Raw genomic sequence first — 26718 nt, forward strand, 5'->3', positions numbered from 1 at the left:
CGTGCCTCTCTGCCAACACAGGGAATGAGTGGCCTCATCCCTCTGTGCCCTGCCACGTGGACCTGCTCAGGGCACCGAGCCTGAACCATGGGGTTTTTTGTTTGCATCTTCATTTCCCCTCAGGCCCCAAAGCCCCTCCAGTGCAGCCTGCTCCCCACACCTACCCCTCGTCCCCACAGTGTCTGTGTGGTTGCCAGGGTGGTTATATGGGCTGGCAGAAATCCCAAGCTCTGAGGGGAGGCCAGTATCAGGGTCTCAATGTGCTCCCCTCCACCAGGGTGTGTGGTGCCAGCCATGGGGGCTGTGCCCAGACTTCCACAGGGCGATGGGCCTGCCAAGGGCAGGGGACAGCACCGTGGGGGATCAGGCCAGGCTAGGGGGTCCCTCAGGACCTGGCACAGGGAGGGGGACCATGGGGTCCAGGCATCCCATGTTCACTATCAGGCAACTGCAGGGCTGAGGGCAGTGGGCGACCAGGAGCAGCCAGGGCCCATCCCACCACCCGCAGCCAGGGAGCAGGGCTGGCCTGCGAGGGTGGCCAGGGTCAGAGCCAGCCCTGGGGTGGCCTGGGGCATGCTTGGGGCCCCCACAGCCACCCTCTCACTCCAGCTGCCCCTCCGGGCCATGCTGGATCCAGCTCCTGTCCCTGCTGTTGCTCGCTCCCATGCCAGTCACCCAGCCCAGCCCCTTTGGTTCCTCCAGACCCCTCCTTAAAACTCCCCTCTGCCAGGGATCTGCCAGAAAAGGGGAAGGAAATGCCTGAAAAGTGTTTGTCACCAGAGCACTGTGCATCCGTGCTCAGGCAGCATCTATACCCCTGCCCCAGGCCACCATCACCCTCCCAGCTTCGCCTCATGCAGGGCAGGGATACCCAAAAACTAAACCTGAAGTCTCACTTGAATAAAGCACTTCAGTCCTGAGCAGACTGTGCTGCCAGCCTCCAGGGAGACCCAGCGCCCCCAGACACCAGCCATTTGGGGAGCCACAGCATGTGTTTCAGCTGGAAATTGGTGTGCAGAGGTGGACAAACCTGGCTGCGAAGGGTGTTTGGCAGAGCTGTATGCCACAGGTCCTCTGGCCATGTCTATCTCCCATATCTAGACTCTGTCATCACAATACATCCCAATTTTCCAATGCTGCCTCAAGGTGAAACTAGACTAATCCAGGTCTTAAAATCTTGTTGTTGGCTATGAGCAACTGTGTAGGACCAAGAGAACTTCTCAGAGCACTACTGAAAATGAAGGTCACATCTTCAGCAGGTGGAAAAGGTGCAGCTTTCCTGGCTATGCTGCTATCTACTGGTTGAGTGTATAGTCCTGCACATTAAAACTGTCTCTACAGTGAACGCACATCAGGAGCTGCCGTATTACTTATATTTTTAGAGTTCACTTCCATTCTTACCTGATTGTTCCTGTTTATCATGATCACATTTTGGGCAGTGTGAATCATCTACAATGCAAAAGGCACCAGTTCCTCCAGGAAAGAACATGCTGAACAGACATACACCTTCATGTACCAGATCTTTTCATCTCTGCTTGCCTTTCCCTGTCCATTTTGTGACACACTGGTGGTCACAACAGGCTCTCCCTGGGGAGAAGGGGGATGACAGGCTGTATATGTGCCCCATTGCTTGCCAATTTGTGGGGGAATTAGTAATAGAGATTTGATGGTTTAGGAGAACAGACACAGAGAATTACCAAAACAGAAGAACTGATGTCAGTGAAACATCAGCAGCTCTAATGCAATTACTAATGAAGTTATTAAGTATACGTTTAGGCAATAGCTAGTTGACTGTTAGTCCAGACAGACTCACGCAGCCACAGCAGTTGTGATGTCCTGTAAGGAATTACACAGAAAACTTTATTTGCAGGAATAACTGAGTAACTTTCCAGAAGCTGTACTGGAATAAAAAGTGTGCTATATTTAGTAACAAACACCGTAGTTGTTCTCTTGTCTTCATCTTTGTTTATGGCAGGAAAAAGAATTATCAAAGGTAAAAGACCTTGTTTATCTATTACAAGGTGCATAGTCCCGTGCAGCCTCATTATTTAACTGTAAGTTGTGTGTAATCAAGGGGCAATCATGCTGCCAGAAGACATACGTTAAATAAGAGCAAGTGAGCAAGTGTCTTTTATAGCCCTTCACTTGCGTCAGCTTGATACTTTCTTCCTGTGTATTTTTTCAATCCTATTCCTTACTAGATTCCTATAGATTTTGCTATCTCGTGCAAATTTCATTCATCCACTGTGTGTTACATACACAAGTAGAAATATACGTTGTAATTAGCTAAAAGAACTGTGGATGCATTCAATGGTCTCAGAAGCACTGATACGCAAATCTGAAGTGGGCAGGACTGTTAAATCATGGCCATAACTGCAAAAGTCTTTTACCTAGTCTCATGGCAATGTTGTGACCAGACGTTTTGCACTGCCAATTTCCTTAAAAGATACCCACGTCACACAGAAAATAGAACAACTTGCAGTAGTATTGGTAACAAATCTGTTAGTCCTTCTCTTGCAAACAAACAGAACCTCAGGATTTAATCTGGTTACTCTCTCCTAGAGTCTTTCTAGACATGGAGCAGGCACGTAACACAATTCTGTACTATATCACAGTAGAAAGTGGACTAAAGTTTCAGGATGTAGCAAGAAGTATGTTCTAGACCCACCATTTCTTTGCGAGCGGCACTCACTTCATCTAGGGCAGCTGTCTAGTGGGGGCCTGGTGACGCTACTGTCAAGGGTAAGGGATATCTTACCATGGGGTGAGCTACCCTCTGCGGACATTTGTCTCTATTCATGGCTGCTGGAGGAGCCAGATGGTGGGTTCAAACTGGCCACCTAACTTTTGGTAGAGCAGATTAATCCCACCTTAGTCCCATCCGATTGCTATCACAGTTGCGTGTTGCACTCCTCTAGAGCAATATAGGAAAAGATTGTCCCAGATGAACATACCTGCCATTACTCCAGATGCTCTTCCACATCACGCCTCTTCCTGGCAGCCTGGGCTGGACACTGTGTTCATCTGGACTCAAGGTCTTCCTCTGAGAGACACTCAGCTGTATATTCTTCACAGTCCCTTGTGGCACTTACTAGGTAGTACTAGATCTCACTGTGGTCAGGTCCAGTCCCTTGCTCTTACAAACAGCCCTGCTGCACCAACCTCTCCTGAGGTTTTCCTCTCACCAACACACACTCACACATGCAAACACACAGCTTCACCAATTCTCTTGCAATCCCAGCAGGATGAAAAATTATATTGAGGAAAAAATTAAAATGAAACTGAATTGATTAATGCTACTGAAACAAACATATCGGAACACAACTTGTATTTCAGCTGAGCAGTTCATTCAGCACAACTAATAGAACATACCCATCTCCTCTTTGCTTTTAATTTTATTTAATCACCAAGCACCACCAGAAGAACAAAAGAACTGTAACATATCTTATATTCTAGATTAGATTTCTAATTATACTTAAAACCATCTAAAAGTTGCATATGTATCTCTTCAGAAGAAAAGCTAAAGACAATAAAAAAGCTGAGACATAGTAATATTCATAGTTTTATTGTATTCTTTTATAATACTGACTAGAACGCCAGATTTAATAATATTGGATGCAGGTATAAAAATAATCCAATCCTCAAAAATTATATTTTGCTACTACAGTACTGTATAATTAGTGGAGGCTGAAAATATGATACAACTTTAAATAATACTGGTTTGGAAAATGTCCTCAGAACCTCAGCGACTTGGAAGCAAACATTCAGAGATACAGGGAAGGAAACAGGGGAATGTCAAGAACATAAAGCAGGTTTACATTCAGCTTGATAAAAGAAGCACAAACAAATGCTGAAAATTTACCTTTTGAAATAGAGCTCACAAAAGGTGAGCTTTACTACTGCAATTCTGAAAGCTGCTCAAATAAACCATTATGATTTTACACACGAGTCTGACCTTCTGTTAGGAGAAAGTCCTGTAGAATTTAACAGGGCTTTAAACAAATGACTGAGTTTAACAGTATTTCCTTTAAAAAAGGAAACTATTAAGTATTTATTCAGTTGAGTATTTTTTTCTTTAAAGTAAACTCATCCTAGCAGATTTTATTGGAGACCTTTTATGTCAGGTGAATTCTATGGCACTGTTTGAGAGAAGTGATCAGTTTTTACTGTATTCCACAGGACTTTTCCATATAGGATTTTGCAGATCTGGGGGCTGCCTGCTGCAGTCATTAACCCAGGCAAGACTCCCATCCCTTCTAGCATATTACCAAAATAAACACCAAAGGACTTCGCATTTACACACTACTTTTGAGGAACCTCAGGCACCCTCTCTAGGTTTTCCCTCAACAAGGATATCACGCACATGCAACACAAACTAGACACAGAAGAGGTGTCATCCACATATGACCTTACAGTACAGAAGCCACACTCACTTTAGATGTTTACTTCTGCAAAACAAGTAAACATATTCTTTTTCTTTCTTTTTTTTTTTTTTTTTGCTATTTCTTACCCCTTGGATTTCTGTCCTGCTTTTTGATTTCAGCAGTTCAATGGCACGAAGAATTAAATGCACATTGCAAAGCTCCCAAAAACTTTCAAGCACACAGCACATACCCCTTTCGAAACTGGGAGGTCTTGCTTCATTTCTAAAGGGACAAGTAAGAGTGAACTGAGGAACAGTTCTTATCTGTGACTGCAGGAAGCACCTCAACATCCCTAGAAGATCTTACACGATAGGAAACAGGTTGGCTGATCGGTAAAACAGCTACACAAAATTCACATTCTTTCTCTTCTCAGGAAGGTGTTTCAAATCTTGAACCTGGTTTTGTTCAATCTCACATAATACAGGTCCTGCTTAGAGTAGTAAGTATACTTTTAAAAAATAAATACCACAGGCAGAGGCAGCAACAGTATCACAGGAATAGGCAGAACACAGAGACACGGGAAAGCATGTACTACACACAGGTGGCCCCGCGTGGTGGAATAATTCAGGCCTAAAAAAAAACTTCATTGCAGTCCATGGGAGAATTACCCTGGTCACTATAATGGATGCTGGATTAGGTCCTTTGTGTGTAAAGAGGAAAAAACATTAGTCAGCACAGGAAGAGCATTTAAGTAAAATGCATCCGTTCTTGTTAATTTAAGAAAGAAAACTAAAGATTAAACATCACTATGAGGGAATGAGAAGTCCAGCTGGATTTGGAATGGATATGGCCATTGACCGGTGTTAGAGACAAGCTCTGGGGAAGCACTTGGTGTGTCTGCAGCAATGTCCAAACCGTGCTGCTGCTCACTCAGGTACTGGCAAAAATCTTTACAAGTATTGGCACAAACAATTTCACAATGAGAAACACCTCTCTCTAACTGCAATTTATTGCTATATTTTAAAGCTTTTTACTACCACTCTTTGTGGAGGCAAATACCTTTCAGAAGGCGGGTCACAAGGGGTGACTCAGTAGATGACTGTGACAGTAGGTCTTGCGGGAAATGCCGCAACAGCAATGAGATTCATTGCTGCTGTTACCTAATGCTTTAGATGTGGAGGGCAAAGGGCATCAAAATGCCCCTGTCCTGTTTGTTCCTCATATAGCCCAATTCAGTGCTGTGAGGTTTTCAACAGTATGCAAAAGGCCCCCGAATTTTCCAGTGCAGCTGGGAGGGCTGGCCAGGGCGAGCAGCAGTGCATGAAGGCTGTGCGTATGAGCCTCCCTTTTGAATGATCCCTCAACTCTGTGTTTTGCTGCTCTGTTCACTGGGGCTGCCTCTCCTAGGATGGCTGCCAGGGGTATTTTTGTTGGTGAGAGGCTTTTGTCAGGGCAACTGGCAGAGCACCATGGCAGCAAAGGTGTGCCTCCCACATCTTTTCCTGTCAAGCAACATAATTAGCATTTTTTCCAAAGTTAATCAAAAATACACCCACACATCTGCCTGTGGGCCCTTGCTGACTGCTCCCCTAGCTTTCCACAGCAGCCAGGAGCAAAAGCAGATTTCTGTGCAGTGTGTGTAGTTTTTCTTCCTTTCCCCACATCTGCCTGAACCACTTGCATCCTCCTTACAAGAAACAGGCTGCTTCTATCTTATCCTCTTGGACAGTAGAGATCAATTCCACTTGGCAAAAACATCCAGTATACTTGAGTAGCTAAAATTAATCTAAATAGTCTGAGAAATAAGCTGATTTAGACATCTTATGGGGAGTTAGGTACTGACCAGAGAAGCATCCACATTTGAAAGTGGGCTTGAGGGCATGTGAAGACCCCTCGCACATCCTACAGGAGTGACAAACCCCACTCCACTGCCAGAGGGTGCTTAGTTTATGGCAGAGATGGAAGAAAACAGGGAGGATCCCAATGGCAGCTTTAACAGAGGCAAGCTGCACAGAAACAGGTCCCATCCCTGCTGTGGCCAGACAAGCCTGTTACTGCTGGGATGTGGTAGTAATTAATTGCAGTAAAATAACTGTCATAAGCTGTGGCAAAACACACTGCACTGCACCCACCCCTTCTGCCCTAGTGGAGCTGGGAGCCGCTGGGGCCTGGGTGAAGATGGAAACATTGCAGCACAAGGAGCGGCTGGGCTGGCGGAGACCTGGGGGCTGAATCACCCCAGGCTCCATCCACTGAGCAAAGACTTCCTGGATCACCATGTGGGAAAGCACCTGTACCCACCCTGGTGCTGACACCTGTTTATATCCTCTTCTGCCTGCTGAGTGGGGCCTCCTAAGACACCCAGAGAAGGTGCTACAGGTCAGGAGAGACTCTTTTCCTCCTCCTGTGGACTATGCACTGGCTCCGTGACTCTTTTCTTACCAAAGCTAAAAGGAAGGTCAGGCTGCAAACGATACATTCTCCTAAGAAATTTCCCAAAGTTTACCTGTTCTGGTAGCGACAAAATTTCTGTGCAATAAAGTTGTCTCTTTTGGAAAAGGCCAAGTTTTTCAGCCCCCACTCAGAAAATCCTACTGGGTTTACTGAGATCCTTTCACTCCATATACAGCATTAAGAATTTGAAGATCATTAAGAAATGAAAATTAATTACTAGCAAACTTCTGTGTGATCTCAATTAGGAACAGTCCTATCTCATTTCCACTCAAATTCCTCGAAATTTGCTGTGAGATACAGACCAGGAAATTTGTTCACATAGTCCATGTTACTCTTTATATAGAAAGATTAATCTGCAATTGTGAGTTGATATTTCCTACTCTGTACTTGGCACACACAGGAACATTTCTGTCTTTGGACTAACCAAGCAATTAAACATATTTGCCTATAAGCATGTGTCTAAACTCTTCCCTATCTGACAAAATGCTGGCACATGGTTAAATCCTACCATCATTGCTGGGACAATCTTCATTTTTGCTAAGCTGCTTTAATAAATAGGGGCAGAGCCCAGTGCTTTTCTATACGCTTTGGATTTAGATTTAGCATGAATCCCAGCTTCCCCCTTCCTTTTGTAACACAGACAAAACCCTCCTCCACACCACGGGAAAAGCAGTCCTTTCTGTCCTAGGCACTCTCAAAACCAGAGGCAACTCACTCACACAGAAACAACCCTGCCAATGTCCTCTTTGAAGGACCCCACAGCACAGCAGGGTCAAGCCCTTAGTTCACATCATCCAGCAGATCCTGTGTAATTAAGATATCGGCTGCTAACGAAAGGGAGAACATCATTCATGGACTGGAACACTGATCTGCATGGCAAGGAACAGCTAGTTCTCGTGCTTTACCTGTTACACTATTTTGGATACTGTAACTAGAGTTTTCCTTAAATACAGCTCTTTAGGCAGCTGTACTTCCCATGATCATCCATTCATCTCCCTCCTACAGTTGAGATAGGCTGTGTACTACCACCTGTGAGGCTGATTATGGATCAGACAGGCATGAAGTTCCATGCATTGTCACCGTAAGATCATGTAAGTGCAAAGGATACTGCCCTAGACATCCATAATGATCTGTTTTTCTGCAAGCCCACACTGCTGTATCTACATAGTAGATAACAGGTGAGGCACAAAAAGACGCTGCGTTTGTGTGCTATGGTTGGTACACCAAACTATGTCTTCTCCAGCACATTTGTGGTGCCTTTCCTGCCTTGCAGTTTTGAGAAAATAGAAGTAAATGTGAGCAGGGACCAGAAACCTCTTAGCTCACGCAGCTGATGACTGCCTAGTGCTAGCTCCCCTTCCTCTGGGTAGCTGTAGCTCACTTCTGATAGGGAACACAACAGCCTTCAAAGTGCTGGGAAAGGATCTGGGGACTCACAGCATCTGTAGGATGCAAGCACTACTACCTGCTCCCTGATGGAGGGCTCTGCATCCCCCCAGGTTTGCCTCCAGAGACCAACCACACAACATGTCAGCCTCTGAACTGCTGTTCTCACTTGGGGTTAGGCACTTTGGGGGACACATCCCGCAGTCCTTAGTGCATCAGTGAGCTGAGCTACCTTATGAACTTACTTGTAGGCACCACGTCTTTTCAAGCGTGGTGGGGGAGAAGGGAATATCAGAGGGTATGTGCCCTTCAGTGAAACTAGCTTATGTATGCACTACAGAGATGGTAGGTTAATGGCTAAGGAATTGTGCTATTTGTTATCCTCATACAAGCAGCCACCTTGAATTAAAAGTGCAGTCACATTCAGGGGAAGGACCTGTATCTGAATCTTGTATCTAGACAGGATTTAGATGACTCAGGTTAACCTTTCAATCTGCTCTTTGATGAGAAACGTAATAACTTAACATTCTTCAGCTTTTGCCGAGGTGGAGTATGAATTAACACACCTAGGTGAGGAAACCTGCCTGGTCTGAATCACTCAAAACTAGGATGGAAGAAAGCAAAACACTTCAACATAAGTGATCTTTGCTCCACAAGTATTGAAAGCATCATGTTTTTCTCTCCCTTAAATGCACCTGACTGCACTAAGCCTTATTTTCCAATGTACTGAAAGCCTCCACAGCTCCTACAGAAGTCGAGGTGGGCTGTGGAAGCTTCAAAACTATGTCCCACCTGCAGTGCCCAGAATTCAGCTTCCACTTGCCCATCCAGGGCTATAGCATTATTGCTCCTTCCCAAATTCCTCATAAGGAACATGCTGAATTCCCAGCTCATCTTCTTCTTCCCTGTGAGCAATTATTTAACATTATATTGCTGTTTCTACAGGCATTTAAATCCCTGCGGTTCCCATAAGATCCTATATGGAAGCATTATGATGATGTATAGTGGCATCACTTCTGAACAACACTGGTTGACAAAACAACGACATACTCGGACTCTTTCCTATACACAGGAAATTTTCAAAGCAGCACATAGGATCAGCTGTGTTTTTTCAGTTAAAATTGCAGTGGTATGACTAACTTTCTCATACTCCTTGGAGACTATTAACCCATAAATTCAGCCAGTATCACCAGGTACCAGCAAGGATCCAGCCATTTGGAGAACTTCTACCAGTAAGAAGGTGAAGGCCAGAGGACAAGCCAGCTTCCCTGTTGTGTATGAAGCAGAAAGCAATGCTGCAATGAAAAAGGGGGTGGACAAACATGCCCTACCAATAGCAGTTGCACAGTGAATCTTTGCATGAAGGATGGCTAAGAAGACAAGCACAGTCAACAGTGAACAAGATCTGTAAACAAAACACTCCCTAGTGGTATTCAATGCAGAGTGCTGGGCACAGTTCATCTGCCTGTACTGATCCATGCTTGCCATGTAGCGTAAAGAGTGAAGCAGCAGCACAGAACAAATCCAGAGTATATATGTTAACTTCCATCTGGGTCTTTTAGTGATGTGCACCTTGAGCCACTCCCTCCTCCTCCTTCTCTCTGCTGTTCAGTAAGTGTAACTGATCCTCGGGGCAGCAACGCTTGGCATGAAGTTCAAAGTCCTTCCTGTTAAATGGGAAGAGTAAGATTGATGTGGGCTGAACTGCCCAGGAGACAGATTGTACCTGGGGATCAAGGGCCACAAAACTGTGTCAATCTTCCACTCCCTCTCCACTCCCTGCTAAAAATAGTCTCTTCTTCTGGTTTCATCACTAATGAAGGATGGATTGTATTGTCCAGGGTAGATGCATGAATGTCGAGATCCAGGCAAACCAGTGTAGGGAGGATAAAGTCCATTTCTTTCCAGTTCAGGATTTCTCAGTCCAGTTGGCTGTATTAACAAAAAGATTAAATAAAAAGGGTCTTATTCTCACACTCAAATCCTCCTTCAGGCACAGCCTTACCGCCTTTCCCAGCAGTTATTTCAGTAGCTAGAAGGAACAACATGATTGCTAATGATCTCTATAACGCAGAATGATTTTTACTGTGGGAGTTATGCATTACCTGAAGGAACTATTCTGATGCAATCTAGTTTCGACATCTTGCTAATTAGCATATTTGAAGTTCACCTGGCTCCACCAAGTGCAGTCTAAGTGCACAGTTAATTTTTAATCCAAGAGAATTGTGCTGATGAGCTCAGGTATTGAAACAACTCTCACGAAAAGGATATTGTCCCAGAGCCATCCTTAAAGGAAATACTTATAGAAAATCAAAAGTAGTCTCCTACTTCGATTATTACCTGAGAGCACTTTTCTCCCCACTACCATAGGTACCTACTCTCCCAATGCAGGCACTTGTATTATATGACAAACACAAAGTAATATGACCTTCCTTTCTCTTCCGTTCTCTTTCTTAAGTAAATCTTCTGGAGACACTTGGTTGAGGAACTTTGATGTCTAAGACCAAAACTGTACAATCCTTTCACCCAGTAAATAACATCAAGCCACCTGGTTTGATCTGTTACAGAGCTGATCCATGCAAAGCCCTCATCACCAACTGCTTGCTAAAAAGCTCCCCTTTCTAGTTGCCAGCATAATAAAAGCCTTAAAAAATGTTTAGGAAATACATTTTCATTTCTAAATCTCTCATTCTTACTGGAAGTAGGAAGGATTATTTCCTTTCATGCTGTGCAACCCAGTAAACTTGCTTACTGAAAAACTTAAAATACAAGCCAGAAAAAAGGTATTGCTGCTGCTCTCTGCTCTGGAAAGCAGGAGTCCAGAATGTGTGATTTGCGTGAAATCCTGCAACCTTCACTCACGTGAGTAACCCACACACACCTTAAGTACATCCAGCACATTGCTGTAGATTAGTGACAGATGAGACACCAGCATCACAGCAGCTCTGGATACAGACATTAGCAGATGGTACCAACCATGACAGCAGGTCTTGTGTTTGTGTCTTTCTGTGCCCTACAGAGTCTCTTACTCCTCCACCACTTCTTCCCTGTCATTTGTTCCCTCAGAGCTGAATGGATGCTCCTTATGCACCCTTCCTGGTGCAGGAAGGGGCCTGTACTCTGAAGAGGGGAGGAGTGGAGGAAATGAGGGGTCCTCAGTGACCAGCATCTTCCCATCTTGGGGTGAAATCCCCCAGGCAGAGGTCTCAACCTTCCAGCATCATCAGTGAGGGTGGGAGAAAACCACCCACAGGGATCCCTAGCAGTCTGTCCAAAATCTTTAACTGTCCTTCTCTACTCTAGGATTGGACTTTTGGGGCATCTACCAAAATGTTCCTGAACACTTCCCTAGCGTTATTCCTAATGACATCTCTTTGTGATATTCACCACATGTAATAGCTAGAGTCCATAGGACTCTCAATGCCTTGCTGTCTTTTATTTTTCAGGAAAGCGATCTGTACTTCCAAAAATAAAGGAATATGCCTTTCCTGTATCAGGCACAAAGGATTAATGGTTAAGATATGGATAGATACCGAATAATACACATCTGTCATCTGCAACAGGTTCTTGGTGCTTCCGTTCTCCTGCATCTCGATGGTCTCTCTGCCCCACTCCTGTGCCCGGGGGTTCTTTGGATATTCAGCATACGGTGACATCTGGAAATCCCCACTCTTGAAAATGAGTTTACTTATGTCATTTTTATTCTTCCTGTTCATAAAAGAATGAAGGAAAATGAAAACATAAAACTTATCCTGCTATCTTGTATGCACTTCTGACATGATTTCAGGAGATTTACTTCATGCTATGAACCTTGACTGGGAACAAAGATCACCTCAGAAGGGCTACAGTCCAATCTTCTGCTCCAAGGCAAAACCAGATATGAGGTCAGATCATGCCACTCAGGGCATTATCTGGTGGGATTTGAAATCTCCAAGGATGGAGATGGCATAACCTCTCTGAGCAAACTGTTCCAATGCCTTACTGTCCTCTTCCCTACATTCAGTCTGAACCTCTCCTGTTCCAATTTATGCCTGCTGTCTCTTGAAAATGTGTGTGTTCACCTGAGTCAATGAAAAAGTCATGGAAATCTAGGAAGAAAGAAAAATGGGGACTGTTGTGGTTTAACCTGGCAGGCAGCTAAACACCACACAGCCTGTTCCCAGGAATCCCTGTGCTATTCAAGTCTCTAAGTGCTTAACTATAACACTTCTAGGCACTATATTATTCCTAAGAAGGAAGAGCTGCAAGGGGCCAGTCTGAATGACACCAAATGCCCCTACGTGACTACCGTGTTGTTCGAGTGGACTTTGGTGATGCTTCCAGTTCAAAGCAGAATACCCTCCAGGAAGTCACATAACCTGCCAAAGGCCAGGATCATGAGACTAGTCCATCCCTGCAGAGATCTGCACTCTGGAGCCCACAGGTGTACTGGCCATCACACCTCCTGGCTGGGGCTTGCTGGCGTCCCTTGGGCTCAAAACATGGGAACAAGCACACACCACTGTGACAACCAAACCACTGCTATTTCTATGTTCCTGATAAATCCAGCTACTGCCTTTAATCAGAGAGCTCTGAAATCCTAGATTTGGGAGCTGGAATGGTGGGGAGAGAGTGTTACTGCAAGGCAGACCTTTTTGTGATACATAAATTATGAAGCAGAACTTCCTCAGCAAGCACATCTTGCCTCTAGTCCGAAGCTACGGGCAGGTACAGGAGCTACATGTGCATATGTGTGTGTACGTCTGAGAGGGAGAGACACACAAAGTGAGAGCACATGCAGGACTTGTCCATAAAGGAAAATTAAAATAGCCTTAAATACACTCAAACACCACTTGAGCAATTGCCAGTAACCCCTCCTGTTGCCTAAACTTCTCCTTTCTACTTAGTTTGCATTTTTGGAGACTGCTCCTTGGCTGCCTTACAGCTCTGCATGGGAAGGACTCCTTTGCTTCTCAACCTTAGCAGACATGATTGCCAGGCACATCCTTAAGAGACACCCAGTTCAATTTTTTAGCCTGGTTGATGGGAAAGAAGAAGATATGCCCCAAATGAAAGCACAGTGTAATACTTCAGCATCTCTGATTAACCCACTTGCTTAGCTATTCTATGTTTTCACCTATGTTTTGGTCCTTCAGGGTTCACATGTGGAGCACTAAGTGTGGTGTAACCCACTGAGAGGATGCCATGTGAGCCGGGGCTGGTGGCAGTACCTACCGGCAGCAGGTGACAATCAGTGCTATGCCCATGATAAGCAAAAGTCCCCCTCCTGCAGCCGCGATCACCACGGTGATGAGCTGATATGCTACAGACGGGAAAGACAGAGACTCACTTAGAAACAGTGATATGGTTGTAAATACTAATGTAAACATATCCACAGTCCTCATGCAAAGGGATTAACCATTTATTTCCCATCGTCCCTCCCTCTGCAAGCAATACTGTCTTAAATTTTCAAGTGAAATGAATGGAGTTGGTGATCTGCTGAAGGAAGAACAAACTCTTCTTTCCCTAGGGGATGGATTCCCTTCACTGATAGATCAGAACAATTCAAACAGTATTTCATGGATTCAACTCCAAACATCTTGCTTCAAGAGAGCCCACTATATGTGCTGTCATGATAGAGTATCCAGAGAAAGATCACCTATCCTTAGTAGATAATATTAAATCAACTTTGTCAAAGGTCAACAAAATAATTTTCAACAGAAATGAAGAAACAAATATCATTGACAAGAGTAGCATGTACCTACTGCATTTTAGACATAGTCATTTGCAACTACTTGCTTCAAATTTCCCATTTCTGATGGTGTGGAAATTAAAAGAAACAAAGCTCAGTACTTACGGTTTCCACAGTTGAATCCACCTAAGCCAAACGGGCAGCTGGTAACAGAAAACAAACGGGAGTTTCAGTGGCTTAGTTGTGCCAACAGGTCACCACAGCAGTATTAGGAAGGATGGTGGGGTAGGAGAAGGGCAGAACAGTCACCATACCTCACACAGGTCTCATTTTCCAGCTTATATCCATCTTCACAGGCTGAAAATACAGAAGAGAGAAGGGCCATGAGCACCACATAGTGGTGCAGGGGAGGCATTTTCTATCACCGGTTCCCACGGCAGCTTCACCCCAAACAACCTTGGGAACCAACAATCCGGTCTGTGCTGCTGGCACAGCAGGAACGCGATGCCCTCTGATGTGATGCAGTATCTCCTCCGGTTTAGGCAAAACACCGTGCATTTAAATTCAGCTCCCGCTGGCTTTGACAGGACCATTTCAGGGCTTCCCGGCAGAGCTAGCCCGGAGCCTGGCACAGGGTGGGCAGCTGGTAACGTAATTCCTAGCAGAACCTCTTCTTGCCCAAATGGAAACTCACTGCACGCTTGTACTGCTTCCCACAAAATAGCAGTGTAAAACATCTGCAAGTGCCTCCAGTCTTTGCTTTGAAACCTCATTTGAACAGTGCTACTTTAGCATTGATGCACGCTATTACTTCTAAATGTTAGTATTGCAACAAAATGTTATGGAAACACAGTCAGGGTAACCCAAAGTGGTATGTTATGTTTTGCCTCATGTCATCTTTTTTTCTTGTCTTTCAAACCTGGAGCTAAATCAAATTTTGAAATACCATATTTTACTATAGAATAGAAATTAAATTTACTAGGTCTAAATAACCCAGAACACTGCTGTGTAAAAAATGTTGGCAAAAAACTGAAACCATTGCTTCTAAATAAAGTAATTTCTTTGCTTATGGACAGCTACCTTATCACATGAGCTATCTGAAAAAATTATACCACCCTTCTGATGAGCAGCAAAGGTGATGATACATTAGAAATACAATTATAAGATCCCTGCTTTATTCAGCAATAGTCCCACCAGAGCTCCTGCAGATCTGCTGCCTTCCGCAGAGGCAGCGAAGGTGATCACTCAAAGACCTGAGTAGGAGTGACATGGACGGAGTCACTTTGGACAGAGGGACAATCCAGGGCCAGCACATGCAGCAGCCCTTGGGGGTCTGTGAAACATCACCAGGGGTCTGGAAAATCCCTGCAGCACAATCCACAGGGAATAAAACTAGATTGTTAAGTGAAAACGAAAATGCTTATGGATTTTTTTTGCCCTCAAACACCATATGCTTAAAAATGGTGAGGCAGCAGCTCTCAAGCCCTCTTCCCTCTGCCTTGCTCTCTAACCATAGGGAAAACCTGCAGCTGAAAGCTCAGGCACTCTCTAACCCCAGAAAGCATGAGGATATCTGCGGGGAGAGGAGGGGCTGCCCAGCAGCGATCCCAGCAAAGCCGCAGCAAAGCCCTCTCCTCCTCTGCTGCTCCCAGCACACCAGATGCCTTTTCCCTTCTGGCACAGCCAGCAACTATTTTCAGAAACACTTCGCACAGGAGGGGAGGAAGGAAGAAAAGAAGGACAAATGTGTAATGTTGTCCATTAGGAAGGGCTGGCAATATCATAGTAAACCAAGAGAGAGCAGTAGTATTCTGGCTGGATTCAGAAGTTTATGGCTCTTCCAGCACCACTAGCAAGTCATATTGATGCCAGCAGGGAGCAATGTGACTGTGGCCTCCCCCTCATAATACAGGTCACAGAACTTCTCTAAATTTAATTCCAGTGTCAAATCAAATAACTGAACTGGAGCTACATTTTAGAGAACCATCCAAGACTGATTTTAATATTTTCAGTGACAGACAATCAACCACAACCCTGGGTCAGATGCTCATAAAGTTAATTTCCCCAGCCATTAAAAACATTCACCTTCTTTCTGGTCTGAATTATCCTAGTGTCAAATTCCAGCCTTTGGATGTTTACTTGCTAGATTGGAAAAGGTTATATGATCACATTTTTCCTCCTCACCATCACCATCACATCGCTCCTTTGCCTTTAATAAAGCCAAGTGCACTGAGATCTTTGAGTCTCCCTGGTTATTGCAGCTTTTCTCTGAACACTCACAGGTTCTCTTTGACCCTTTTGATTTCTCGCTCCCAGAAATGGATGTTGAAAGCCCAGGGATAACAAAACTTCCCCTCTTCTGCCTGTCTGTGCCTCCTAAATGCACCCAGGGACCATATTAGCCTTACAAGCCGGAGCTGGGGACCTCTTCTTTACCCACCAGACCCCCTTTGCAGCTCTGCCCAAGTCTTTGCTTTCCAGGATATACAACCCACAGTGTGCCTGGCACTCCGCTCTTGGATGCCCTGTCTTGCTTCTGGTCAGATTGACATAATGTTTGCAGCCTATATACCATTTACTAAGCATCTCCCATTACTCAGCATGCCATTTTCCCTGTGGGGTGTGTGGACACAGATGAGTGATGCACTCACATCATGAATATTGCAGCTCTAGGCAGAGACTTGTAGCAACTGGCACCAATGATAACGGGGGGACTGATGTCCATGATAGCTGGTCTTGAACCCCTTTCTCTACTCCATATAGCCCCACTACTCCTCCACTACCTCTTTCACTCCATTTATTCCCCAAGAGCTGGTGATGGGGAGGGTGAGGCGCTTTATGTAGCCCCCCTGCTGCATCTCATCGTAATGATTTTTGCACTGGATTTATTTTTCTCTCTCCGAGATGGTTTCTTTGAAGTCAAGGAAGAGATCGGAGGTTGACTGGACAAGAGTTAAGAGCCTCAGTCAACAAACAGCCAGGGCAGGGGTAGTAAATCCCAAAGGATACTTGCCTGGCTCATTCAAAACACCAAAGCACTAGCAAAATGAGACTGGATGGGTTGCTCCTTTCACTCACTAACAGAAGCAGGCCAAAAACATTACGGAGCAAATGTTCTACCAAAATGAGCCACAAGACCAGGCAATAATGATATCTGCAGTGAAGGGGAGGGAGGCATCACGTCGACAGTTCACTAGAGTTGCCTTCTCTAATGAGTGCAGCAGCCCTGTGTATCCCAGCCCCAGTTCCCACCTGCCACTTGCATGTTGGGAAGGCCTGGAGGAGCCTGCAGGCAGATGCTGGAGCCCAGCCTAATCTCACCCCCTCAGCCCTAGCCCAGTAACGTGTGTAGGGCACATACACCTTGAGTGGTCTCAAAGCTGGAGCCATGCCTTGGGCAGGAGCAGCCCTGGGATCCCACTGGCACACAGCTCTCAGGCCAGGAGGCTATAGGGGCAGTAAAGAGGAAAAGCAAGATCCTGAACATGCATTTCTGCCTTACCTAAACAGTCAGTCCTTATGTCTTTTCCTCTCCTCACCCTGCCTTTTCCTGCCACTTTGCTTTCTCCTCTGGCATCTTTCCTGCTCCTTTGAACACACTCCCAGGAGAGCTCGTGTTGTCACACTCACTCGGCAAGCTTTCAAATATGAGCAGGGAACAGAGGAAAGGCTTAAGTGTCAGGGGCCAAGCAAAGGTATCAAGTTGTGCTTTTCTACTTGAGATCCCTTTGCCTTTGCCTTCCCAAAAGAGACTCAGGGGTCTCTTTGGAAACCTGCTTTGCTGTTCCTTGCTTCACTCCAGAAACACTCTGTACTATTAAAAATAGCATGCCCTTGAAAAGCTGACACATTGGGTTTGTCGCCCTGTTTCTAAAACAGCCCTGAAAATACCAGGACGGTTGAAAACCAGCAACGACCCAGAGACGACTGAACTGCACACTGAGAGGTACATGGCCAACACGTCGAAACTGTGGTTCAGAGACTCAACCCTTCCTTGGTCCAGGGGATGCTTTTCTGAGCACGCTCCAGGGGACAGACACTGCAAGGCAGGACAGAACAATCCCTGGGGGTCGGGGCAGCCGATCCCCCATGCCCCAGCAGCTCTCCCAGCCGCACCCACCTTCCCACGGGGCAGACCGGACAGGGCAGCACAATAGCCATTTCCCTCTTTGCAAATACTATAATTGGACTTACCATGCCACATTTTCACAACCCACAATGAGGGTCGGATGCTCAGGAGACCTTGGTTCCTGTTTAGTCACTAAGAGGGCAGAGATTTTCAAAGAGGCTGGCATATTGTACTCTACATTTATCAGAAAATAGCCCTAAATATCAAATGAGGGCCATAGCTTGGCTTTTGAAAAAACCTTTAAAAATCCCAACCACCTGGCTTATGTAGATGGGAACAAAGTGATCTGATATCTTGCTGGAGTGTGGCACCGTGCTGTCGGTGCTACCCTCATGCCACTGCACTGTAGCCTAAATTCTGCATCAGTCCTGTCCCTCAGACACTCTCAAGGTGATCACTAAGATGTTTCCTGCTAACAGCAATGAGCTGAAAGTGGAATTGAGGCCTGCCTGTGTGCAGGTAGGGTTTTTATATTTTGCACAGCAAACAAGACCCGTAAGTAGGGAGTAACCACATGTACAAGATGTTAGATCTCTTAGCCTTCTGCAATCATCACATCCAAGTGTCTCACAGCCTTTCAGGTATTTATCTTCACAACACTGATTGGCAAGAGACATGGACAAGAAAAAAGGAGTAACTCACCCTGGGTTCCCACCATCAATGATGGAGCAAGAATTGGGCAAAAGCCTCACAAGTTTCAGCTCAGCTCCCCACTAACTACATAAGCCCTTCTCTGCCCCTCAAGGGTTGGTGGATATGGTCAGTATTTCCTAATAGAAATCCTTCCACCAACATACAAGATGAAGGGAGGGAAGGAAAACACAAAGGAGAAAGGTTTTGCCTGGAGCCACAGAGAGGAGGAAAGGCAGGACCATGACCTGGGACCCAAAGATGCCCATCTTTGAGATGTCCATCCCAGAGCCTGCAGCACATGAGTTATTTTCAGGCACATTTTTCTCACTCTATGCTCAGATTTGGAATCAACAAAGCATCTCATCCTATTTCAACAGCAACCCAGCAGATACTGCCAGAAGCAATATATAACCACTACTGCAATTCTTATTGATACGTCATCAGAAAACTGTGTTTCTTAAGAAGCCCTACAAGAACCACTGGAACTAGGGAATAGACACCCTGATCCTACAGAAGTCATTTTGACTACTGGCAAGTGGACAAAGACCTTGTTTAAAATGTAGCAAAACCAGATTTCATGATCTGAGGAGTAGCTAAAAAATAATAGAATACTTAAGCTTAAAACTTCTACTAGGAACCCAGCTGAAAAATAAATTCATAATCATTTTCAGATACTTATTTTTAAAATATTGATGAGGTATTAATAAAAGCTTGTGAGTTTAAAGCACTTCTCCTAAGTTCGCTGAGAGTTCAGACAAAATCAAAACAGGCAGAGACGCACGTCATCTCTGCTCTGTGCCACTGAACTGGAGCCCAAAGCAGTCGGGCCCCTTTCTCCCTGTTCTCAATCACTGTGACTCACAGCGTGCTCCAGAAAGAGATAATATTATTCCTAGAGACTGTATCTTCAGCGTCTGCTGAAAAGTCCCCTAACTACATAAAAGAAACTTGAGTTACTAATATTTATTCATAATACTGAGCTTCTTGCATGCACAGCAATACACACACACTCATTTCCACTGGAACAAAAAGTTTAAGCAAAATTCAGGCAAAATACACCTTATAAAGAGCAATACCTCGGCAGGAGTGGTCCATCTTATTGTATTTGAAGTACCCACTTTTGCACTGGCAGAGGGCCACTCCATCGAAGTCTGTGCATTCAGAAGTTTCCTTGTCACATTCAGGGTCTTTCTGCTTGCACAAGCTGCCAACTGTCAGGAAGAAGCAGCCAACATCAGCACAGTTCGCTCTGAACCCATGTTATGCACGTTTGCTTTCCCCAGGCATCACATTCGGCTCATGTGCAGCTTTAATCTCTTCTTTTTATTTAAATAATATTTGTTCCATTAGGAGACAGTCACCATTACACTATGTCACCATTTCTTGCATATCTACCATCGTTTGTACAGGCAAATAGAGGGGGTGAATAATAAATGCTTCAGCTCAGAGGCAGAAGAGGAAAGGAAAAAGCAAAATTTGGTTTGGCTCAAGCTGAAACACATTCACCCCCTGAGACAGTTCAACAAATCAATTTTTAAGTTTATATCAAGCAAAACATTTTGCTAAGCCCAAACCAATTTTTTTCCATTTCAATATTAAGCACTGGATTTTTTCATTTTTCAAACAAAGAATTTATCCTTTCATTTACATTACTTTGAAGCAGTGGTTTACTTTATAAAGTCAGATTTGTTACAATGAGCATTCAGCAAAACTGTGGGTAAATGATGGAAATTGTGTCACCAAATCTGTATTTTTTACTGGGAGGTCAGACTAAATGAAATGAACAAGCAAAAAAATATTCATGAGGAATAGGATTTTATGGAAAACATGTCACTCATTTGGCACTCACCTTTTATAAGCCTCTCCCTGATAGATCCATCTTCTTTTCTTTTTTTATTTGACATCTTTTCTTTTAAGTACTTACATGAGAACAGGATTTGTTTCTTATTCTGCTTATTTCAAGTTAGAAGCAGTCTTTACCAGAAGCATTGTATCAGAGGTAACAGCTAGATATAATCTGAATGGGTCTACCAAAATAATTTAATTCAATCCATGGTGAAATGTGGCTTTAAAATACGGCATATTAAAATAAAAGCACATGCTAAATTCCTCAGCTTTGTGCTTACTTTGCCGAAATGCTATGAGGGGTTTCCCACTACACCCAGGCTAAGTGCTTGCTGCCCTTCATCCTCAAAGCCAAACCTTGAAGTCTCCAACCCTGAAGTCACAGAGCTCTGTGTGCAGAAGTTTTCGTGCAGGAGCCCATCTTTCACGGGTGCTCACTCCCTGCATCTTGCCAGTACCTCTCACGGCGAAATCTCCTCTATCACTCCCTTGGAAAGTGAGGACCACTTCTGGTGCAAGGCACAGGGTCACTGCCACCAATGGGGTCCACCTGGAGAAGGTCCTGCACAACACTGAAGTGCTTCTCCAGGTCTGTCTGTGCCACACCCACATTCCCCTTAGGCAGGCAGAAGATTTGGTACAGAAAGCAAAAGCTTTTGATTGTGAACCATTTTTACACCCTGCAACACTGAAATTGGGCAGGCAGGAGAGCAAAGCTCCAGCAGCTCTAATCAACTGGGGGGGGGGGTTGTCTCTTGGCTTTTAGGTCATTTCCCTGGCTCCTGGCTGTGTGAGGGGCATTAAGACTTACGGGGTTTTGATCTGGCTGGGGCCTGCTGTCACATCCCAGAGATGAAAGGCTGCCCTACAATGCCTCTAATCCTGTGCTGCATGATGTTTTCACAGAGAGGCAGATTTCTCACACATGTGGCAAAGATAAGGCTCGGTATCTGCATCCCTTTTGTACTGCGAGGCTCTTAAGAGGACTCCGATTTAAATAAGATAAAAAAGATTCAGAGGGGTTTTTCCAAATGCTAAAATCTTTCTCCTCCTATTATAAAAGAAGCCAAATAAAACATCCCTTTCCCCTCCCATCACAGTCCCTCCAGATTCTGTTTACCTCTGTGGAGCGGTTTCAGGCTGGAGATGAACTGGCAGGCTTCGGTGGGGGATTTGCAAGCTCGAATGTAGCTTTTCACGCTGCTGACAACGTCATAGAAAGTCACATTGGATGCTAAAGAGAACGTGGATTGCACTGAAACATGCACAAAATTTGCCTCCCTAACAGAAAACAAAACAAAACAGCCCTGAGTACCACTGGTCAGTCTGATGTGATCATCAGTACCTTATACACGGGACTCTTACTAACACACATACACAGGACTCATTAATGCAAGCAATGCTTATCACAGACACAGTATTGCATACGTACTGAAACAGTCATGCATTGCAACAAACCTTAAAAACAGGACAAACCTATACACAGAGAGGTAAACGTAGGACTGGAAGGGGTGCTGGTAGCTCACTTTGAAACCAGCCATAAATTCCTCCTGGGCAGCTCACAAACCTGTCCCCAGGCTGCTCAGGCTAGGAGGAGGGTACTGGGAGCACTGGGCAAGCTGGTCAGGCATTCCCCATGCCCTGCACTACTACCGGGCCAGATTGCATCAAGCCCAGCACCAACTCAAAATGGAGAACATGGATCTCAAGCTGAACATCACGAACACTTGAGTTTCTCATTCTTCCCCTGGTAGCCGTAGCCTTACCTGGTCGCCTTGACTGTGGAGTGGTGGTACCCGGGCAAGTCCCACAGCGATGCATTGAGCTGCAAAGGAGAGAGCAGCTGTTAGTGCCTTGAGGGATGATAGAGGGAGGCAGGCCGGCAGGATGCAGCACTGGACAGCCCTCCTGAGTCACCAACCGCTGCATTTGCCAGAGCTGCCTGCTGAGGCCCAGGGGGCTCTAAGCATCCCAGCAGTTCATCTGCTCGATAAGAAAGATGTGCTGTCCTGTCATCAGCAAGGGATGGTCAAAGTCACCATTGCACAGCCTTGGACAAGAATGAAGACCTGGGGATTTCGACATGAGCATCTGCCTGGGGCCCCACTGTGCAATGACCGCAAAGGCCAAGGACAAGCCAGAAGCCAGTGGGGAGAGAGCCCTGCGCAAGGCCGAGCGCAAAGCGGCACCCTCAGAGACTGCACATCTTCCAAGGAGGCCCCCTCTCCCTGGATCCACGAGGTTCTTTGTGTTCACTCCCCAGCACAAGACATGCAGGCATCATCAAGGCAAGTCACCCCGGCCCTCCCCTCCTTTGGTGGCATCTCCAAATCACCTACTCCAAAAAGAGATGGAATGAAACTGCGGTCAGCCCAGGAACTGCTAACAGGATGAACTCGTGTATGCAATGATCTGGCTAAAAAATGCACAGAGATGTACCTATCCCCAACCCAGGGGTCTTTTTGGAGCAACTGATGGCACAGCATATGGGGAAGCCACCAGCTCACCCAGTGCTTGCTCTCAGCTGACCGAGGGCCACATGGTTGCGACAGCATGGCTGGGACACTCCATGAAGAGGAAGGCATGTTTGGGTGGGTGTTGTTGCTGTGCTTCATCCCACGGGGTCTGGCTAAGAGCAAGGTGGCACCAGCTGCAGTCCAACCCTCCCCAGCACCTGCGAGATTTACTGCTGAACGATGAAATCCAGAGTTACTGTTTTAATGTTTGACCTTGGAGAAGCGCTAATGCCCTTTCAAGGTCTGGAAAAGGCAATGCAACCAGAAGACACTAGGAAAGGATGAAGGCTACAGAAGCTTGAACCTAGACACATCATTTCACGAAAAGGGCCTCAGGATTTTCTGGGCAGATATGCTGTCTTAAGCCCCATAGAAGCCAGATCTCTCCACTGCTGTCTTGACAGCCTGGGTAGGGCAGGGGAGAGAAGCATGCTGGGATTTAAAAGCATACATCTCATCAAGTGTACATCTTACACCAGACCAGAAAGGCTAAATCCATGCTACGTTGTCTTGTGGCTTCCCATGACAACCATAAGAGAAGCGAACAGGACCTGTCCCATCAACATTGCCAATGTCCCGCCAATGACACTCACCATAGCCAGGATTTCACCCTCGATGTGGAGAAGCTCTGCGTACTTCCCATGGGTAATATTAAATTTCAAGGGGACCTGGCCAATAAATATTCTTACTAAAAAGGAGAATAAGACAAGTTAGTTGGAACACATATCTCCGTGCCACGTGTAGATGTGATTTCATCCGCCTTACATGAGAGACTGTCTTTGAAACTCGCATCGGAGAGTCACTGCCCCAATAAAGCAAAGTCCCAGCTTTGGGATTTTTCCCAAGGGTTGCTGTGATGTTCCCACAGCCTCAGTCAAATTCCAGAGCTCAATGCTGCTGAACAGTCAGCATCTCACCGCAGTGTTCATACATTTCATATAGAAACACAAACTAATTTAAAAGTACCCCTGAACACAGGGATCTGGATAAATTTAGTAACAAGACAGTTTCAGGTACCAGAGCTATTTATAATAATTTGGAGTAAATGTGTCAAATCTTTTACCCCTCCCTGCAATGGAAGGAAAGCAAATCAACAAGACAAAATAAAGCGCTGTAGAAAGGACATTTTCATTTTTCAAATTGTTGGACAGAATGAGCAATGACATTTGAAAAGAGGTCTAAAAAATGCATTTTTCTGTGCTTAGATTCATATTTGATTCATGGCAGCAGAATGCAATAATCCAAGTTGTCCAGACTCAGAGAGATAATACCCCTAAATCTTGCATTAAGTGTTATGAGATACTCAGTGGAAATGAGAACTCAGAGCTCCAGCTTTATGCTCCACCAGAAAAACAAATACGGTTGCAGATATCATTATAAAGCCTACAATTTTTTCCCATTTTTTCCCATCCACAGAGCCTATCTTCACCATGAATTTTCTATCAAACAGCTCTAATGTAACGACTCCGAGTAAAAATGAGAATCACCTTCACAGTATTTATATAATCTGCCCATATCCCAGTTCAAGGCATAATCAAAACAACTCTCCAGATTAGAAGCTGACACATTCCAACTTGAAGAAATGTTTCAAAAACACCCCTCAGGGACACCTCACCCATGTTTCCTTAGCAAAATTTTCATGCCTCTAATCCTTGCTGATTAAGGGTCAGAAGAAACTTAACAAAACAAACTCCCCTTTACAATGGGATATTGTAAGTCCTTGGGATCGAGAGTCCCCTAATAGAAAGGAGGGGGCCAGAACCTGAGTTCCAACTAATAACTGTGCTGCATGAAAAATGCTAAAGGTACGAAACAAGACCTTGATCTTACAAAGACTTTCATGGCTGCTTAATTTTCCTCACATGGCTGGTCCCACTGAAGCCAGATTACACAATAGCCCCACTCACTTCTCCCAAGCCAAGTGTCATTGAACAGGTTTGCGGAGCTGGGAGCTACAGTAAGCTGAATGCTTTTTGGGGGTTGTAAAACACATTAGGAACAGAAGGGGCACATCTGTCCTTGCTAACAAACCTGAGCCCACCACTCTGTTGCTGTGTTTTTAAGAAACCCTCAGCTATCACTGTGCCTGCTCCCCCAGGCAGCCCAACACGACAGGCATTAGACACTGCACTTGTATAAACAGTAAAAGGCCCTTGTTAAAAGTGGTGGTTGGGAGGAACGTTAAGCTCCTGAACTAGTCTGAGCCTAGGTTAATTTATTTTAGAACATTACAGATAATTATTTCCATCTTTTTCTCCCCTGTTTTTTCACTTTTGTTTTCTTACCTAAATTGCACTTTCCTTTTTCCAGCTCATATCCAAGAGGACATTGACAGATATAGGAACCACGGCTGTTGTTGCAGGTGGCCAGTGCAGGACAAGGGTTGGAAAGACATTTATCCACATCTACAAAAGCAGAAAAAAACCCAGGCTGTAGTTAGAGGTTCACAAAAATCATCAACTGTTGGACTAAAAAAGATCAACTTGGCTACTCTTCTGTGACCCCTTGAGCACTATCAGATGCTTCATTGCATCATTTGCACATACTATTTATCCTGTTCTTAATTATTCTGTTGGAGCTGGAAGAATAAATACAAACCACTTTTCCTTGAATATTCATTCAAAAGCCCTTGGGATCCAGTGCTGATCCATGTTAATATGAACACCCAGCTTGTCTACAGCACTGCTCATCTGCATATCTCAGGGTGCTTTTCAAAGACAAACAGCCCTACAGTTATGGATGGAGAGACCAAAGAGGGGACCTCGACAGCCAGAGCTAGACACAGGAGCACAGGACTTCACCAAAGTCCTGCTCTTTTCATCCAAGCCCTGTTTCCATGATCCAAAGCTAATGCTTGAACACCAATGCAGTCTGTAGTTTACCCAGTAATGATGGAGGCAGCCCTGGCTGCCATCACCTCCTTTACTGGGGCTGCAGCCTCCTCTGTGCCAGGTTGGGGATGGTCACAGCAGCAATACCTGCCTGTGCCCCTGCTCACAATGCACTTCCTGCTGGGGGAGCAAGGGCTTGGGGAGCAGACACCAACTGTGAAATACAGAGTATCAGGGCATTAATGACCGTAGTCTTAGATGCTTCATAGATTAGCCAACTCAAACTGCAAATTCTGGAGAAGATATTCAATAGTTCCCTTTGAAAAAAAACATGTCCTGGTCAAAAATCTTCCTCTTGCTGTGTGTATGACTCACACGAGCACAAATGTGTGTCACACGCATGTGCAAGGGCAGACAGTAGGCAGGACTGTGAACTTGTTGGTGACTTACACACCACTTGTACCTATTTTGTGGCTGCTGCCCAGCACTGCAGCAAAGGCAGGAAGGATGAACTTTGTGGTTAAAGCACAAAGCATGAGAGCCAAACCCATGTGTGTATTTCTGATGGCACCACGATAACCTGTGGCATCACACAGGCCCTGCAGACCAGACAGTCCCCTGCCAACCTCCATGTTGGGACAGACCATTTGATGCAATCTCTGTACCTTGACTAGCCTGTCACAGCTACCTCAGCATCAACAAGAAGGAGATTTGGTGTCTCAGATCTAAGCAGTCAGAAATGAGTGGGCTTATTTTAAAACATTGGCTTTCACTTCAGTTCACTGGGTGTCCTTCAGTTTGCTTTGTACAGTGGGAATCAGCTGATAAAAAGGATACACTACCTTAATTTTTCCATAAAAAAAATCAATTTCCATACAGTGAATTTTTT

General features: G+C 45.1%; 1 protein-coding gene across 7 annotated transcripts in view; it reads right to left on the minus strand.

The window, feature by feature from the left end:
* Positions 1–3549: 3549 nt before the first annotated feature.
* Positions 3550–26718, minus strand: part of HEG1 (heart development protein with EGF like domains 1) — a 63174-nt gene continuing 40005 nt past the window's right edge. For 6 of the 7 annotated variants that reach the window (XM_074873634.1, XM_074873632.1, XM_074873633.1 and 3 more), the window contains 10 exons: positions 25284–25403; positions 23592–23686; positions 22249–22307; positions 21603–21763; positions 19714–19848; positions 14190–14232; positions 14041–14078; positions 13419–13506; positions 11738–11912; positions 3550–10136 (listed from right to left, as the gene is read on the minus strand). In XM_074873634.1, the coding sequence (XP_074729735.1) occupies positions 9987–10136; positions 11738–11912; positions 13419–13506; positions 14041–14078; positions 14190–14232; positions 19714–19848; positions 21603–21763; positions 22249–22307; positions 23592–23686; positions 25284–25403 (1064 nt within the window). In that variant the 3' untranslated portion in view covers positions 3550–9986. Of the gene's footprint in view, positions 10137–11737; positions 11913–13418; positions 13507–14040; positions 14079–14189; positions 14233–19713; positions 19849–21602; positions 21764–22248; positions 22308–23591; positions 23687–25283; positions 25404–26718 lie in introns of those variants that run through there. The other variant, XR_012629520.1, reaches the window with a different exon arrangement.

This window comes from Strix uralensis, chromosome 6 (assembly GCF_047716275.1).
Source record: "Strix uralensis isolate ZFMK-TIS-50842 chromosome 6, bStrUra1, whole genome shotgun sequence".
NCBI lineage: Eukaryota > Metazoa > Chordata > Aves > Strigiformes > Strigidae > Strix > Strix uralensis.